The following is a 19,778-nucleotide window of genomic DNA, read 5'->3' as shown; positions in this document are numbered from 1 at the left end:
AAATTTCATTGGTGTACACTGATCTTCTATAGTCTACTATAATAATGCACTTTGTGAATCCTTTCGGCATTGCATATGATGATATTTGACACATCTTTCTTCACATCTTTCTTCCATTTACATAATGAATGAAACAATATTTTATGGTTTCTCACAGGAGAAAGCAAAACTAGCCCTCCCAGTAGATGGTAGTGAAAATGAATTAGGATTAAGTGTGCAAGTGGCAACATCGTTTTACGACTTGCGAGCATAATCCCAGACAACCAGTCCCACAAGCTGTTTTTTGATAACTGGTTCAGCAGTGTAGATCTCCAAGTCGCTATAGCACACAGTGATATAGCAAAAAAAATTGAATTAAACTATGATAAATGTCTTTTTCAATGGTTTTTACTTTCAAATGAGATGCATTCTTAACTGTTCAGGCTACTGGGGATTGTTGAGACTATAACATGAGTTTTTAAATAAGTGTTATTACAATTTTAAACAAAACTCTCTTGTTTTCATTACTTTCCACTATCGTACCATGTTGCCGTATGGCAACAAACCCTAAAAACTACTAAAAAAATAATATTTTTTAAAAATGTCTCTTGATTAAGTTTACTTGGTCTATTTTAAGACAAAAAAACACCCAAAACATTTTTTTACCAACTGGGATCATAATGCGTACCATAGAGGGTTAATAATACTACTATAACTACTACTACTACAAATACTAATAATAATGATAAGAATACTGATGATAATGTGTAGAAGTATGATGTGTAGCCGTATTTATCTTTACACAGAGTTTTATCTCTCCATTTTAAAGACTGTAAATATGACATCACTGATTTAAACCTATTCTGAAAAGCCTAACTGCTACGTATGGCGCTATACCTGCGTAGCACCTGCGCAGTGCAACATCGAGAGCGTGTCGGCGCTGCTTCCGCCTCGCGCACTCCCTCTGTCTGGGACTTGTAGTTCCTTTCGCCGCTCTTTTAGGATGTCCTGCTAAAAGCATGCTAATAAAATGCTTCACACTGAAGCTGTCGACGATGTGGATTTTACTGAAATTAAATAAACCACTCACCAATATGTGGTCCGTCTTATAGATTATAAGGTCGAAATGGCGTTTATTCGTGTACTACAACGACCAACATCGCCCCTAATGAAAGCGAGGCAGTGTAAACACAACTCCGGGAACATGAAAAGATCGGGTGACAGTGAGGGGGAGAAGAGAAGAAAGGTATTGATAGCGTTTTTCTCCGTTAGGTCTGGCATATTTGTAAGCCCTGTCGCTCGTTGAATGTCTAATGCTCCTTGTGTGATGCTGCTGGCTGCATTTTGGAGGCTAGAAAGCCGGGAATGTCAGCGCATACCTCACCTTGCCTGTTTCCTTTATTGTGTTTTCCATTTTCCCCCCAGTCTACCACAATGAAGAATTACAGATACATTAAAATGGTGTTTTTTTAATCACCAAGAAGCACTTCTGATAAGAAGCTATAGGTTGCAGAACAATGTGTTGACAACATGCTATATTGAGTGGAAATACGGTATGAATGACTATAAGCAGCATCTGTGACGACTGCAACACAGTTACTGTAAGAATTTATTAACATTAAAGTCAAAACATACGTAGAAAAGAAAGTTGTTATGCTGGGACGTTATTCTGGTATGAATCGGATTTAATGAGTCGGTTGTTTATTGTGTTGCTGCTCAGTGCAACAGAAACACAAATGGTAAAGTTAATGTGCATATTTGGCAAGCAGCCAAGGTAGCAGTGTACAGCTGCTATAGCATGTACTTCTGATACAGTGGATAATAACATGTGCTTTGCCTGTATGAGAGAAACCATCATTTATATGCTTATTGTTTTCATATTGTTTGAAAATAATCCCTTCTCTTAAGATGCCAGCTGTATAACTTGGTACGGGGTCATATTGATGAGATAGGTGTGTTAGTAACCTGTGAGAACTTAATTCTAATGTTTCGGGTTGACCTGGGTTCGATCAGACTTACACTTTCCATGAAATCATAACTTTGCAGTCTGTGGAGACATTAGAGGAATGGAGGGAAAGACCTCAGCGGCACCCAAGGTGTTTCTGGGCTGTTGCACCTATATGTAGTCTCTCCTAACGTCTGCCTGTCTGCTTCTCCTCTTATCTCCCAACTTGGACGCTGTCTGCTGTGGCACATGTGTTTGGATCATGTTAGACAGAAGTGAAACTATGTAAGACGTGGTTCCTCCTGTTTATGAAAGCAGCCATGGAGGCCAGATGAGTGGCTCTGAGAAAGAACTCATTCCAGCTGGCCCTCAGGCAGTCAGGCAGCACCGCACGGACCTAATGCCTTTGCTTCCTTTCTCTTTAGATAAATAAAAGGATGAGCAAGAGGAATTATAATTGCAAAATGACAGCATGGCTATAAAGCAGCCAAAGAGGGAGCTGCTTGCACTTTGGCTAGTTTTCACAATTTCACTGGTCGTATAATGATATAGCTAACCAATACTTTAGATGTGATTGTGAGTGTGTTTTACAGTGCTGCATAAAGTGAGAGATGCATTATCATGATGGGCGCACTGTTGTTCCAAATAATGAGATGCAAGCCCCGACAGATTAGTGCCAAATGAACACACAGTCCTTGTAGAAAATCCTACCACGCTACGTCAGATTATCATTTACAAGTGGGATGCAGTCGACTCCCTCAATATACAGAAATATATGCTTTTAAAGGAAATAATATGAAACATTGGTCTTAGAGCCTTAGGGGCATGAAACATATACTTGTCGTATCAGCTGACATTTATTTGAGTTCAGAATTGAAGTGACTATATGATTTTTCTTTCCATCACACAGAATTCAACACATCATGAATGACGAAAGAACAATTTGTACTTCTCCCCATGATCTCAGGTAGCATTCAACCTGCCTCGCTCTCTGATGAGTTGAAAACATTTAAATTTGCTTTATCAGTGTTGTCATCACAGGATGAAATTCCACTCATGCCTTGGCAAGTGTGAAAACAGCACTGACCCTGTCCCTTAACCCGATGTTCTAATGCTGCCTTTGATGCAAGCTCACCATTTGGACAGTGATGACAAGTATGAAGTGCTGTGTCGAAACAGGAAGTGTGTGTGTAAGCGGCAGGCTAAGTAATGATCACACAAGGTCACCAGATGTTGTGAGGTCCTGGGCTCAACCCAGCCCATTGCTTAGATCAGCCTCATTGCTTTGCTCCAGTTGTGGCACCTAGTGCAAGCTGTTTAGGGTATTTAATTTCTAAACACTCATTAAAATGGTTTGTGTTTCCCTTGGCAGTCCTGTTAAATTAACAGCTAGTGAGGTAAAAGCTGATTATGTAGCCACACGTCCAGACATGGTTAATCAATTCTCCCCCACAAAATGTTAGCTGCTGAATTAGTGTAAAGGAAACGATTTATGGCAACTAATGCCGATGTCCTGTCATGTCGAGCCTGGTGTTTTAGCTAGAGGGGGGTGTCAGATTCAGCACATTCAGCAGCTTTGTGCTCTGCCGGCCATCTTTTTATCCCCGCCCCCTCCAAACCCAGCCTACATGCTGCTTGCTCTATTAATGAGCCAATAATGGAGAAATAGTGTTGGGTGCTGACATAAAACATGGGTATGTATACCTAGGGCTGAGTAGCACATAAGCTCCAACAGAGCTAGATTTACACCAAGTCTCTGTGTAGAATGGTGGAAAGGGGAACTCTCTGCATGGGGGCTCTCAGAGCTTCATCAGACCCCCGCTGGTCAGGCTGTGGAAAAGCCAAGGCTTAGAAAAATACGGCTGTGGCAGATAATGATACCATTACACTAATGGAGCTGGCAAATGAAGGAGAACCCAGATGCCCTGCTTTATTACCAGAGGGGGTCATTTCCTCGCTGCATTCCTAATGGCCTAAGCACACAGTATTGATCAGGCTATCATGCTGCTAATCCTCTACAGAATTACTTATCGCTGCCTAGGTGTCGATCCACTGCATGCCTTGTGCTGGCCTAGCCGCTGGGCGGCTGCTGCTTGTCTAGCAGGGACCTAGTGGGCTGCTCACCCAAACATGATTTAGGGCCAAGAAGGGATGGCGTTTGGGAGGTCTTAGTTAATGGGCTGGTTAGTTCATTGTGTAAAAAAGGAGGCAAATGAACCGAACAGCTTTCATTTAATTAAGAAGCAGGCAATGACGTGGTTCCTCCCACTTTATGGCCCTACTGGCCACTGTGAAGCTGAGGAAGCTTGGGTGTTGTTCTCAGTAATTGTGTTGTGCTGTGCTGTAAATAAGAACAGGCAGCTATTCTGCCATCAACAGTATCAGGATGCCGTGACCACTTGGCCTGATTTGATTACCATGTGCTCTACATATTCACCTTGACATATTTGTTTCTTTAAGCCCATGAAATTGCCATCTCTCGTAGTGGTAACAAAGAAAAACTGTGGATTTTTCACAGTATGCATAATTTAACATGACTTGGAATGGTGCACCCTGAGCCCATCATCAGTACAAATGAATAGGAGGTTGAGGACTTTTTGCCCAGGGCTTGTGACTTTCTGTATCCTTTGTTTCTTTACTGGGCCCCTGTGTGCATTAGCATTACCGGGCCGTTGGAAGCGTGGCATCCCAGCATCAGCAGACCCCTCTTGTCACCTCTGGCCTCGGCTAATCAAAGAGTTTACCTTAAGGGGTGCATTTAGCTCTGGTAGTTTGCGCTACTCCAGTAGCCATAAAGATGTATTTATATATTTCCATCTGGAACAACCTGTCGCAGCTAAGGAAACGAGCTATTGATCCAGATATTTAGTCATTTCTTTCTGCGTGTGCCATCAATATTGTGCAAACATCCATCCAGGCGTCCATGTGAGAGTTGACCTCAGCCCTGGCCTTCGTTTTTGCTCCCATTGGAGCTCAATGATATACTATTATGAAAAGTAAAATCAATGAATGAATATGAAGTTTTGGTGTGTAATATAGCGCTGGCCTGCGGCCCCAGGTCTTTCATTGATCGGCTGTGTGGGCTTTGGAGGGGGCAGATTTTTCTGCTGCTGTGCTTTTCATCTACATGTCTTTACCTTGTCTTGCCTGTTTGATCTTTGCTCATATATTTGGATTGGCATGTTTACACAGTTTAACAAGTCTAAACCTTTGTTGAAATCAAATCATTTGCACTAAAATAGTTCCAAGGATGTCGTAACTTGGGTTAGCATTAAACTAATGTTGCAATAGATAGAATTCCTATGTGCTAATTTAATGATATGGAAGAATCTCCTTTCAAATCAATTATAAAATGTGTGAGGTGAGGTGTATCTCAGATTTCACGGCTTTTTTATTTATTTTTTGATGGCCGAACAGACTTGGGGGGATGGATGGGCCACATTTGAATGTTGAGTGTAGTAACAGTAGCTAACTGTACAAAAAAAACGCCTTTTTTGGCATTTTGCAATAGTATTCAGATGGAGAGTCAAGACAGTGCACAAGCAGATGTTCTATGGAGTGTGCATGGTGTCTTATAGACATACAAGTCATATGAGTGTCTGGCCATGACTGATGTATGGATTGCTCATTGTAGTGACAGTCAAAAGCACATTTCTGCATAATAAAAGCATGTGCTTTACATAATATAAGCAGCACATTTTACAGGTCAAATAATATTTGGATTTGAATGCTATTAATAATTTTATTTGTTTATTCGTCATGTATCCCACTGGCAATTTCGGCTAAATATATTGTAAGCTGCTGGACAACAACTTCAGATACCTTTCAAAGCAGGCCCATACCAGCTGATGTAAACCCTGGAAAGTCCTAATTTTTCAAGTGGAACTGATGGAAGAATGAATTACTTTATATGTATTTGTAGTGTACATTCTTTATTTTCTTATTAAATGTCTTAGAACCAGTGGGTCGCTAGAAAGATGAGAGGTAATCTACCAAGCTGCTAATTATCAGGCATGAGACGTTTCTCTGTCTTATGATCAGTGTGTGAGACCACGCGTGTCCTGCCCACTGCATTTCTAACATCAGTCCGTGTTGAGTGTGGACGGATATCAGAGTTCACAGCACATTGCACTGTCAAGGTGTGATATTTTGAGATATTGTAATTACAGTTTGCTGTGACTTGTTGACTGAATACAACATTGACTCAAAATAACTTCTGAAGTTTTCAGTTTTAAAGTTTTAAAGATTTCTGCCAGACACTTGCTGCCACCGGCTGATAAGATGATATGAGACACAATCTTGTTTTACCCGCTATGTAGGTATGCTTATTTTTAATTTTCCTGGAGAACATTATCCGTCTTACTCTGTATCAGCGCTTTGTCTGCTCTTCTATTTTAAACATCCACTAACTGCATGGTTTTGTTGTATGCTAGAAGTCACGAAGATTGTCCAAACTGTCCATGACAGCTTGTGTGTTTGACAGTTCCTACCGAGCACCTCATTGTAGTTAAGGCTTTAGCCACACAACTCGCTATATTTGCAACCAAGTCAGCGATTTGGATCATGGGAACTGACCGACCAGATCAGCCGTCAGGTTCAATGACTTTCCATCAAGTATGACCTGCCGCAGTAGGGTTCATCTGTCATGCATGTGTCCTGTCACAAGAGAGCCATAGAATAATCAGTTAGATCAATAGATGGTGGTGGCTCATTGGGCTTGTGCTGAATAAACATGGGAATGACCCGATCACCTCATACACAGAGGCAAGAGCCTCTGGAGGGTTCATTAGCCGCTCAAGGCTATGATCCAAGTCAGTTGTTGACTTTCATTTCTGTTACTTTGGTATGATGATGCTGTTTTGTGTGTGTGTGTACATGTATACTCAGTGTTTGGATTTGTATAGGTTTACAAGCATGTCTTTAAATGGACGGTAGTGCAAATACTCGCGCAAAGAGAAGTTCTCTTTATAGGAGTGTGTGTTGAGGCTGTTAGTGTACAGTTATGCGAGAAAGAAAGTAAAACCTCTCTCTATTGTAAGCTTTTTTTTTTAAATCATCGGGTTCCTTATCAGTTTTTAAAATGAGTTAATAACAGCCACAGACGAACAGCAGCACAGTAAAACCATGTCTTTATTTATTTGAAAAAAAAAAACTTTTAAAAAAGGCAGAAGCTGTGTGTGGAAATCTAAGTGCATCCCATGATTCAGTGGCTTGTTGCGCCAGCATTGGCAGTAAAAACTCAAAGTAATAATTTTGGCTCAGTCTTCCCTACAGTATTGCTTCAGTCCACTGGCGTTTTAGGGCATTCACTGATGCGCAGCTCTCTTTAGCAATGTCAGTCGGGTAGTGGTCTGTACTTTGACGGGGTCATCGCAACATCTTCATCTTTTTCTTTTTCAGCCATTCTGTTGAAGATTTGCTGCTGTGTTCAGGCTCATTTTCCAGTTGCATGACCCAGTCTCGGCCAACTGCTGTGTTTGGTTTTTCACCGAATGGGACGGGGTGCATTCTGGCCAAACCTCTTCACGTTGGTCTTGTCTGCCCAGAGGATGCTGTTCCAGAAGTGTTGGGATCCGTTCAAACGCAGTATTATAAACCCAAGCAGTTCTGCTGTGTTCTTATTCGAGAAGCTTTCTCCTGGAAACCTTTCTAAACGATCCATTCTAGTTCCCCGGAAAGCTCCAGACAAGCACACAGCAAACATTTCTGCTTTTAATGATAATCCCTTAATCAAGTGCATTTGTTTAGCATCACCTAATCATTTTGTTCATTATGTCCTGATAGTAAAACTTTAAACTTTTTTAAATGACCATGGTTACATTATAAAACCTGAAATCATTAACAATTGCCAATATAATGGTGCACCAATAAGTGACTTATTCACCATAAAGAATAAGGAAGAAAAATATCAGTAGTCAGTGCTCCCCTTAATACATCCTAGCTGCCCTGCTTGTTGCTTATTTTGGCTCTAATGCCAGTAAGAACTTTTTCCCGGAGGTAAAATCCCTCGCATCTGACAGGGCCTTCTTCGTGCTGTTTATTTGTGAAACTTATTTTCCTTTGTAATGACTCACCTTTCTAATAAAATAAACGTACCTACTGGTAACATCTGGTTTCAATGGAAGGCCCAAAACCTTTCATTCACAAAAGCTGCAGGAGACCAGGTTCACAAGATGCTGTAAACGGTAACTGTTAATTTGTACATCATAAGTTCGTTTCCATAAATGTGAGCAGTGAAAGTGTGTTAAAATACCTGGCACAGGGATTCCCTCACCCAGCCAGAGACAGAGTAAAGCACTGTTATTAGCTTAGCCTGTTGTCGGACTCCTCTGCTGAACAACCACCAACAGCAAAATGCCAGTATTCTCGTCTTGTGGATACAAACATAACGTGTTGTAGTTTGTTACTTTGGTTATTTATTGGATGGATGTGGTTGTAATGGCGTCAGGTTGGGGGCTCTGTTTTCTCCTATGTAAATTTAGAGGAGAGCTTAGCATAGGAAACGAAACATGAAAAAAACAACTCTTCCTTATTTTTTATCAACCAAACAGAGCTTACAGATACTGAAATTGTTTTAAAGACATCTTTATTGGCCTCCTTGGAAGCAAACCTTTGGGTAACTGCTTCCATTTGAGGACACTGGTAAACACACAAACGTCCATTGTGGTGTAGGTGTCCTGGTTATCCTGGATTTGCCTTCATGGAGTTTTTATTTTGTATTTTTGTTTAAAGTATTTACTCTGCATCAAGTCTTTGAGAACTGTCTGCTCACTTCAGGTGGACTGTTCATGTCTCAGTGATTCCTTCTCTGAGCCCTCGTGTGTTTTTTCTTCATCAGTCTAACTTTTCCTTGCATATGCGAAAGAGCCAAAGACAGCTTGACTGGCATGCTGTCAGACAGGCGATGCCTTTCCAGTGGTGGAGCATCAGCCCTTTCCCTGAGAGCTTGAATGCGTGAGAGTGTGTGTGTAGGAAAAGTGGGGGGGGTGTTGTCAGGACGTGACCGGCACACTTTGCATGTTCTTCCTGAGACAGGTGCTCCTGGGCGAGCACTGGTGCATGACAGTTGCCTTTCATCGCTGTCTTCTCTGCACTTAACCCCTGACCAGCCCTCCCTTCTTCCTCTGGCTCCTCATCCTCTTCTCCTCTCTCCTCCCTCCCTTTTTTCCTCCACATCTGACCTCTTCTTACGGCTCTTCCCTCGGCCGTCCTGAGTGATGGACTGGGAAAGCTAGCAGGCGGCTCGCGCTTTGTATATGGCGGTGGTGAGGTGCGGCCGGCTTGTCACAAGCCTAACACTGTCAGGCTGCGGAAATTCAGCTGTCCAGACCAAACTGCACAAACATACGCTCATTTCCACACACGCTTGCACCCACACCGCAACTTTTTGTTCAACAGTCCGTAATTCCATCCACTGGTGCTGTCAAGCACTTGATCAAACGTGCATAAAGAAAGGAGCCCCTTGGCTGATTCCCATCCTCTCTCCTCCCAACATAATTTAGGCAGATTTTCCCTCTTCTGCCTGTTTCTTCAACTCTGTTTATTCAGATGAGCCTGTCGAGGGGGCAGCGGGTCACATCCACTTGCCTGGCTAAAACGGTCCTGAATTGAGGGTTGTCTCCAGTGAGATGGAGAGAGAAAAACACAAGGAGGGGTTAGGAAGGGCTGCAGAGTGGTCATGTCAGGGCTGTTCTCAGGTCTGCGTGTGTGTGTGCTGTGGTAGGGGTAAGGGTTAGCGAGTTTGAAGGTTCACTTGTCAACCCTTGTGTCATGCTTGCCCTGGCCCTGTTATGTAGAGGGCATCCACTGTCATTTGTTTCAGGACTGTCTGAAGTGGAGTGAGCCACAAAGCATAAAAAGTAGTCGGCATACTCCGAGCTCTCGGGTGCCTCGACGGACCACATATTCATTTAAGAGTGCAAATTCCTACACTGCAGGAACCAATCCCCGTTTTTCCCCTTAATTTAATTTTTAAGGCTCATATTGTTTTTCAGTGATGGGTTTTAGGGTTAGCTTTGTAACCTCAATCACAACTGCGTTTAGTATTTAGTCAAGATAGAGACATGAGTCGTGTTAAGTTTATTTCTGCTTTTTTCTTTGAGCTTCATCATGTTAGAAGTAGGTGGATTACAGTCATTCTTAAAGCCAACTCTGGAGACATACTCTACGTAATGTAAGCTTTTGGTTTCCATGCAGTTATTCTGTTTTTCCAAGTTTTTTGAAGTTTTATCTCAATGTGTTTGAACTCATACATATGTTTGTCATTTCAGGTGTGTGTACGTGTGTGCGTGTTTCATCTTACGTACATCTCCCACATCCTCCCCTCTAAGGGAAAAAAAAAAAGCAAATGTTTAAGACTCTTTAAAGTTGTTGTCGGAGTGTCAGTGAAGAATCGAGCACACCATGAGCTTAATCCAACAACAGCCTGCCTGCCATACTGTTCAGCCGCTATCTATGAAAGAGTGGACCCCTTCTTTGCAACTATTGTCACATATAGGGGGCATTGTCACATATGAGATGGACTCATGTAAATGCGGTGACAGGCTAGTGTCTCAGCTGACTGACAGCACAGAGGGATTGGGCTAATCTGAGTGACTGATTTGAGGTGCACAGCGGCTCGACTGTCCCCATAACTCCTGAGAAAAAGACAGCTTCAGCTGAGTTATCTGTGTTTGTAAGTCCTTCTGCTGCGCTGGGATGACAATAGGGATTAGTGCCAAGGTTCTTTAAACTGTTTTATTTTTTTATTTTTATTTTTAGGAGGGGGAAGGGGGAAGCCTTATCGGAGTCTCGGCAGCATGCTGCCGCAGTCAGTTTTCCTTGACTGTCAATTAAAGAGGGGATCATTAACTTCAAGGGTATAAATGTTCTAACACTGGTATTACGTTGGGAAGCTAAGTCGCTGACAGATGTTCCAACTTTAATTCTCCACTTGTTTTTTTGTCCTTTAATTAATTTATGTATCACTATTCGGGTTTTAAATATTTTTTCCCCCTGTCTGCTCTTTGTTAGCCTGTAATCTCAGTTGCCATGGTAGTCGCAAAGACGATTGGGCCTTGTCACTCGCCTGTGTTCCTTACGAGGTTCAATCGGCTAATGCATTCAATATCATCCAAACTGAAAGGTAAACAGTATCTAAGGGTGCGTGTGTTGTTGCACTGCCTCAGCGAGGCCTGTTGGGCGGGAGGAGCACGGCATCTCTGCTTCCAGTTCTGCGGGCTTTTCAGGAGGACCCAACCACCTCGAATGGTGCTTGATAAAAGCAAAAGGAACACAGCTTGTATACCACTGTACTCGTATGGTTCCTTGGGAGGCAAACAAAAGTAGATCGCTACTTTGGGGTTTTCTTCTGGAAGCTTTGATGGCGGTTGTGAAGCATCTCTGTGACAGCTGTGGTTTTTAAGCACAGAGCTGTGGCGGGATACTTATAAGGAAGGTGTATACAGTTGGTAGCTACATGGAGAGAGAAAGAAAACTAGAAGCGGAGAGACGTTATGGGGAGTAGGAGAGACAGGCGACAGAGACTGCTAATGGGCAAACTCTCTTCATCCACCACCACTGCCATCACCATCACCACCACCCCACTCTTTTATGACAGCTCTTTTCCTTTGTTCTCCCCGTCGGCCCACTCTCTGCTGGGGATTCGTGACAAGTTTTCGCGGGCTGATCAAACGCCGCAGTGACACCTGATTAGGATATTGCGCATGTTTACAGTCGTGCATGGCGAGGACCCCCCCCTGCCCCCCTTCACAAACAACAAGGGAGACTTCACCTTGACTAATTAAATTTGCACCTGCAATGCCAGCTGTGACAGCCACTGGAGGGCTGCATTTATTTATGCCACTCTGTACATACTTCCTGTGACGTTCATGGAAGCTGAGTTCGCACTCGCTCATCTGTTTACTCTCAGCATGGGTTTCTCCAATAGCTGTCTTTGTTGTGTTTGTATCTGCCATAGTGTTGGTGTGTGTGTGTGTGTGGGGGGGGGGGGGGGGGGGATTAGTCCTCCACAACTGAGACAGACGACTGCAGTTGTGGGGCCACTGCTGAATGGGAATGACGGGCTGGGATGTGCAAGCTCAGGAAATCCCAATGTGTAATGTCCTCTGACGTATTACTGAAAACACATTTTACTTGCCCGTTTTTCATGAACATTTTCCCTTACCGGATGCCGTACATTCACTAATTCCTTGAACGTCGCTCTCTTTTTAAATGAAAAAGTGAAATCCAAACGTCATTACAGTGGGATAACAGAGAAAATAGAAAACCTTTTTTCAGTCGGTTTACTAAAGAATCAGATAGTTTTTAGTGGTAGCCAGTGGATAAGCTGATTGCATTAGAGTCAGCTCTGCACGCTAATTAAAACAAATTAAATTCTGTATCATCTCTTGAGTCCTTTAGATCCCATTTTGAAAGGGTTTTGAACCCTCGTTTAAAATAATGTGATTTGTGAGCTTCCTGGCTAAATGTGTGCGTATTTAATCATGCATTGATGTGCATACACACCGCGTGTGCGCTTGTACATGATCTGCCTTTCAGAGCGTGCATGCGTGTATCTATCTAAATCAATGTTGAGAGTGTAAAAGGCCACAGCAGAAGTGAGCAGGACATCAGTCACCCGGCAGCAGGAGACAGGGCCTGGTAATTTGCGGGTCTGCCCTCTTTCTCTCCGCACCCCCTCCGACTCCCCCAAACTCTGCCTCCCCAGCCTCAAATTGACCAGGCTCGACTGCTGGTCATGCTGTATTACATGGGTTAGATGAAGTAATTATTTCTAGGCCACTGACTACAAGCAAGATTAATAGTTTTTGAAACGGCCATAATGGAGGGCTGACCCGCCGTGACATAAGCATTATTTCAAGCTCACCTCCACTCTCATCCCTCTCACCTCTGGGCGCTGGCAGAGTGTGATTTATACCTGGGCTAATGAGGGGAGGGGACCTATGAGCTCGGGGCCTCTGGCCTACCAGTGCAGTGTTACAGGACTGCTCACACAACTGTACTGTGGAAACAGTTGAGGCACCTGAAGACGAGCGATTCAATGTTTGCTTGATTGAGTTTTGATCGAGTTAAAATATCATCTTTTTAATTCAGCTGTGTCTCATCTTGTCGATATCTTGTGTGAAACGTCAACGGTTTCAATTGCTCTTTTGTAAATGATCAATGTCCACTGACTTTTGGTATTGAATCCCAGTTCAACCTCCTCACCCTTTGTGCTCTGGAGCCTGAAAGATCAGAAAAGCTGGAGAGCTGTCACTAGGTGGCACTTGGACATCATGTTATCAGATATTTTGTCCCCTTCAATCCACCCGCCTCGTCTTCCTCCCTCTTTCTCGCCTTCTTCACTGCATCCCTCCCCCCATGCTAAGTACACCTCAGATGTCAAGGTGCTTTATTTTTATTGGATGAGGGCAGTGTGTAATGCATTCATCTCCGTTCCACCCAGCTGTTAAGTGCCGTGGAACATGGTCTAGCCAGGCTCCGCCCTGTTAACCTCTCTGATTGGCTGTAATAATTAGCAAAAGTGAACAGTAACTATGGCGCCGAGATGAGTTTGGGACAGCTTGCAGCTGCTTGATACAGTGGGCTTTGGCGACTTGGGTCTGGCCCGACCTGCCCACATCCCTCCTGACTCAGGTCCGTGTGCATATTTTGAGCTTTGTTATTAACCCGTACCTTAAATACATGCATGTGGCGTGGCATCAGCAATTACATTTTCAAATGGCTGGGTTTGTAAACCCTCCAGGATGTTAATCTGTCACCATTCAGGCTACTGCGAAGAGTGAAACGGATTAAGCCATTCAATTCCTGGTAGAATATTTTCCTTGGTTCTGAATGAGTGAAAGAAAAATAAATAAAGAAATAAGGTGGCTTCTCAAGCAAGACAAGTGCCGTCTGCTGTACTTCTGGATTTTGCTAATGCCATTATGGCAAACTTATCTACCTCACTAGTCCAAGGAAGATTGTCTGACTGTCATATAAACAGCCACAAATGATATTCAGCCCTTAATTCAAAATTAATCTGAGGTCACATCATAATGCTAGTTTATCTGGGTCAAAGACTACATGAGATAGGATTAGACCTGTCCTAGATGTGCAGGCCACATCTGTTTTGAGCCATATGTTTTTCTAGTGGCTTAGATTATTGTCAGGATTTAAACTTAGAGCATTGCTCTACCTTGTTAATAATACCATATGCAAAAAATCAATTTCAGCAAATAGGGCAACAGATCATTTAGGAGGTTATCCTAATTTTCTGTGAAAAAAAGCCATGACAGAGTTCAAAGCGGAAACGCTGCAATTTCGGCCTGTTCCTGGAAAACCTGAAGCGCATTGAATGCTATTTTTGATGTCTTGCATGGTCTTCTGATACTTTTCCCCTCCAAAATAGTGTCTCTTAGAATAACATACCCCATAAGTGTTTCGCCAGGCAATGCAGTGCATCAAATCTTATGTTTAGCGCAACGTAATCATACACCACATGATAATTTTCACAGCTGTCAACCAATCAGGCCCATTTCCCCTGTCATTGCCCCTCATTTACCCTTGACTCCCAACCCCTTGGGTCGGATTGCACATCATCTTTATCCCAGATGAAGTACCAGACTCGGAAGTGTCAGAAGATGATCTAATATGGAGCCAAAAGGACACGAAGCTGGGAAATCATCGTCATTTGGAGAGGTTGCTTGTCACGGGATGGGCTTGATCAGCCCGTGCTGCTGTACACAGAGCCGGGTCTTTGCTCTGTCTAACAGTGGTACTAGATTAGAGACACAAGCCACTTTTACTGTGATCAGTCACTCACACACAGAGACATGCGGCTGGGCTGAAATCCTCCTTGCGCACTTCATCCACGTCTTGTACAGGCGTCTTCATCGTCAAGCCTACTATATGGAAATGAGGAATGCTGCGGTTGACAACGAAAGCCCACACCAGTTTTTCTTGTGTTTTATATTCTTTTCTATGTCTAATTGTGTGTCGCTGCTGTAACACTCTCTTGAGTGAGATGGAGTACCAGGGTGTGTAGGCCTATAAAGCTGGCTGACCTGCCTGAATGCTTCCGATCTGTGACATGTTGAGACAATGGCAGACTGTGTGAGGATTCTGGCCCTACACCCTTCAGACACTGTGTTTCGCTAAGTGCTATTGAATTGTTTACTGTCACAAATCACAAACCTTTCAATGACCAGGTGCGACCACTGTACACCCACTCATCTGTCCATCCAGCTGCACAGCCCTGAGCGATGTGCTGGTCTGCTGGGCTCTGAGGGGCGTAGCGCTGGCCTCTGGAGCTGGGGATTTTAAACGCTCCACCTGATTATTGATCTCTTCTGCCTCGCTGAGCCAGCCAAGCCGGGGTCGCAGAGAAACACAGAGAGAGAAAAGAGTCGGGATGCAGAGGGGAAGGGCAGTCTGGTGGCCTCAGTCCTCTGGTTCTCTGGTCTGTCCTTGACACTGCCTATGGGACAGGCCTGGAGGACGGCTCTTGTCCTCGCTGTAAGCCCTGCATCCAGCCCCCTACGGTTAGCTGGCCCTCCCCCGTGGGCCTTGCTGCACTTTGCACAGCCATATTGATTTTTTTCAGGAGGGGTAGGGAAAGTGTGGCTGTATGGCGAAAGTGAAAGAGGGAGGGAGGGGGAAATGGAGAAATCGAGGGAGCTTTCTAAAGCACTGACTTCTCCTTGACTGCACCTCGAGACGCGGCAACCCTGTTAGAACAACTCAGTGGCCCTGGTGCTCTGCTGAAAACTGCTAATCACAGTCTTTCAATCAACGCTCTGCTGCCTCTCTTCTCTTTCCTCCCTCTATCCCTCGCCCGTCCTCATTTTCTCACTCTTTCCCCTGACTGAACTGGACCCAGCCTGAATACCAAGGGACTGTGTCTGCATTAAAACTGGCCATTCCACATGGAAAACAGCTGACCTCATGAAAGCATGTTGTAATTTGAAGGTGAAAACTAAAAAGCTTTTTTCGATCGACATAATCCTAATGGAAACATTATGGCCTGGCTGCAAACTAACAATTAAGGCAAAATGGGTATCAGTGGGGCTTGCCAAGAGTTCATAGACGTGTGACATTGTCTCTTGTGACAGCAAGGCTACTAGTTTGAATCCTGCAGATGGTGGCAAACTCTAAATGCCCTTTAACAAGACTTTTTGCTTCTATTAGTCCATTGGAGGAGCAGAGGAACTTTTTATTATTCACCAGAAACTCCTTCGATGAGTCGAGCAGCTCCTTTGTGTGAAATCGTTGGGGTATGTGAGTGTGAAGCAGCTAGTATGTTTCTGATAAAGAGCATGCTCAGTCAATCACTCCCGGATAAATAAAAAAGGTTATATAAGGCATACATCGACAGATCTCTTAAACCGCCCCCCCCCTCTCTTCTCTTTCTCTTCTTTCCCTCTCTTCTTTTCTCCAGATTTGACACTTGCTAAAGGTCACAGAAACATCTTTTTTCCCCTTTGAGGTGTAGATAAGTGTGAAATAGATGTTGACACCAAAGACACATTGAAAAGCACTTAAACAGAGTGGCCATGTGCCAACCTGTCTGAGTCTGGTTCTGTGCATTTGTAAATACTTTTGAATGATTGATCTGGAAACGTGGGTCCTCCTGTAAGCCTGTCAGGTGCTGTGAGAGAGATGAAGAGTTCAAAAAACAGATGAGGTGCCACACTTCTTTCTCTCGGTTTGACACGCGTGCACACACACACACTCTCCATCAGACAGAATTATATGTAACACGAGACAAACGAAAGAGCGGTTTTAAGTACGAGTACACATGGCTGACAAAGAGAGGCGAGGCAGGACTTTGGAGACTAAACTCACACTGGTTGTGTGTTTGTGTATTCAGTGACAGAAACGGTGGCCACGAGTATGTGTATACGTCTAATTAATGACTGGCAGTGGTCCCCCACAGCTCTGGTAATGTGTTCAGATCAGTGTTATAAATAGGCCATGAAAGGTCTACCCAGCACCGGCCTTTTAAATGACTGGCCTCTTGTTCAGGTAGATGGATGGAAATGTTCTAATATTAATGATCACATCTCCCGCCACCCTGTCGCGAGGTGAAATTGAACAACTCAGCCCTCAGCCTCCAACAACAATTAACGGGCCGAAGCCGGGCCCGTCTGCCATTTGTCATCGCTTAGCCCACCTGGGCAAGCCCACCCAACACATGCTGAACATGTCTGTCGATACATACAGAATGTTCCCTGGTTTGAAAAAGCACGCAGTGGTTAATGGGATGCCATTTGCACTCTTATTTCTGGGCACACGTGTCTTTTTTTTTTTCTTCCTCTCATTTGTTTCTAATCAAAAATTGAAAAAGGGAAAACTGGAAAACAAAAGAAGTTTCTGGGAGCCATAAATTCAGTGTGACCCCCACCTTTTATGATATCTGTCATATTTTTCTCACTGAGAAACTCTGAGGATTATAGTCTCAGTTACTGACAGGAACATTTGATATATTTTTGTTTGCATGAGTTAGAATGACGTACTTTGTCATAGGAAAATTTAAGCTAGACCTACACCCTGAATAGAATCTGCAAATGCATGAGAGGATAATGCAGACCATCCCACAACATTTACGTTTTGACAGGAAAGTTGCTGAAAGCTAATTTCATTTGGGATATTTCTGGCAACGTCCTACCGACTGACCTCTCGCCCTAACGGTGCAATTCATATTCATTGGCTGGCCCTGAGCAGGAGAATGATGGCGTGGGGTTACACATTACCAGTGCCCCAGCTCCGAAGTCGGCTCCCACACATTCCTGTTATCTATTTACCGGTCTGCCCAGTTAGCCATCGCACTGAGTCACCAAGCTTCTCGCTGATACGCTTAAAGTAAATGAATGCCACAAGGGCCTGTAAACAAAATGTCAGAAGAGAGAAATGGTTAATTTTTCACCCTTAGTGTTTTTTCAGAGTGGCATGCATGAAATGAAGAAGTGTAATGTGTGACAATATTCGAGGGAGGTCATTTGTGACGTTATAACTCCTACAGGAGCTGATGATGGTTAGTTTGTGTGCTGGGCAAGAAAAGTTTGTTCAAGTGATAAACACTAGAAGCCCTGCAGAGAATGCCGAAGCTCCTTGAGCACATGCGGTCACGTGCGCATCACCTTGGAAATGATCTGTCAACGGCCCATTTATGTGTTATGGCACCTAAGTGGTGCGTTATTTGAAGTCAGTATCATGTCCCGAGGATGAGATAGACCTTGACCTATAAAGACCTTTGTGGAACAGACAGGACGACCATTGGCTCGGACCTTGGGATTTTGATTTGAAGGCCTTTCGGAAATTAGTCTGTGCATCTTTCTCCTCCGTTTTTGTCTGCTCAAATATGAACTCAGGGTTTCCGCGGATCCTCTATGCTCCACACATGCAAACACAAATGTCCTGGTGGAACGGGCACACCCTGCCCTTTTCTCCACTCCGTGTCGCTTCACACAAAGTTCCTACATTCTTCGATCCGGTGCCAAATGGACCCGGGGAGGAAGCACCTTTGATGTACACGGAAAGCCTGTCTCTTTGAATTTGACGTTTTACAGCCGACTTGTCAAAACTGTTGATTCACCATCACTTTCAGAGAGAGGGACCATTTCTGAAATGGGTGTCTGACAAGTACCATTAGCTAGCTGTTTAAACACAGCGCTCTATTACACAGCTATCTCTCATCACGTCATCACTTTGGCTGCAGAAGCTTTGCTTGAAATCCAAGGTTTTCAGTGCGTCTGCAGCCTGAAAAAGTGTGCACTGGAGAGAGTGCTGCCCTCCTTTGGTGGGAGGTGTTGAAGAAAATGTGTCACACTTCTCGCCTCAGAGTGTAGTATAAAAGATGTACGGTAAGTATAGCCTTTCTGTCACACTAAAGATGACTTATCCAAAAGTGTGCATAGGAAAAATATCTACATCTTCAGGTGAACGCTCTGGACTTACAAAACTTGGAAGATTTCAGTTTCCTTTCTAGATGCATCAGCCGAATCTAGACAAGCATACGGGAACCTGTGTGTCCTCTGTCAGTAGTGGAGAGAAATGCTTTTTTTTTTCTTCTAACAGTGGCCTTTCTGGGGCAGACACGAGTCACATTGGAGGTGTTTTTATCCCTGCAGCTGTGGAGTTATCTGGCTATTTTGAGCTATTGATGCTAAGCGCTGGACATTAATCTACTCCGTGAAGATTGCTTTGAAGAAAGTGTCCGTTGGAGTGTCACAGATGTGAAATAAATTAAATTATTAAATATATGGTACACAGTTTGATATCTCTTATAGGCTGGATCAAAGCAAACCAATTGAGTTCTATTCTACCTAATATGTTTTCCTGTGATAAACAGTCCGGCTGAGGGAATAATCCTATCAAGGAAGAGAGAGATTAAAAAAGAAGAAAAAAAAGAGGGGGAAAAAAAGCATCAGATATATCACTCAGCACAGACGGTTTGCACCGCTACCGTGAAGCACCCGCTTTATTATGAAATTGGTAATCTCGTTTCTTGGGTCTGAGTGGAAACGCAGACCTTTTTTTTTTTTTTTTTCCTGCGCCTTGTGATTTTTCCTCTTAGAATCAGGTGCAGACACGTAGACAGGAAGACAGACACAGCAGTTCTCTAATACTGCGAGAGTCCATCTGCCTCAGAGGGCTCCGGTAACTTCTCGTCTTTGCTTTTTTTTCTGTGGAATTTCTTAGTAGGCTGATGTATTTGACACATGTGTGACAGCCTTGGTTGTGTGCAATTGAGGATGAGGCATCACGCTTGCTATCTCAGCCGTGCATTATTCAGACAGGACATATATATCTATATATTTATATTTATATCTTTATATATATATATGTATTTTATGTGTACGATAGGCACTTT

General features: G+C 43.6%; 1 protein-coding gene across 3 annotated transcripts in view; it reads left to right on the top strand.

Moving 5' to 3' along the window:
* Nucleotides 1-1,011: 1,011 nt before the first annotated feature.
* The window catches only part of fto (FTO alpha-ketoglutarate dependent dioxygenase), a 121,912-nt gene continuing 103,145 nt past the window's right edge, over nt 1,012-19,778 (top strand). For 2 of the 3 annotated variants that reach the window (XM_075464682.1, XM_075464666.1), the window contains exon 1: nt 1,012-1,225. In XM_075464682.1, the coding sequence (XP_075320797.1) occupies nt 1,106-1,225 (120 nt within the window). In that variant the 5' untranslated portion in view covers nt 1,012-1,105. The remainder of the gene's footprint in view (nt 1,226-19,778) is intronic. The other variant, XM_075464675.1, reaches the window with a different exon arrangement.

Source organism: Odontesthes bonariensis, chromosome 1 (genome assembly GCF_027942865.1).
Source record: "Odontesthes bonariensis isolate fOdoBon6 chromosome 1, fOdoBon6.hap1, whole genome shotgun sequence".
Lineage (NCBI taxonomy): Eukaryota > Metazoa > Chordata > Actinopteri > Atheriniformes > Atherinopsidae > Odontesthes > Odontesthes bonariensis.
This window is presented reverse-complemented; position numbering and strand designations above follow the sequence as displayed.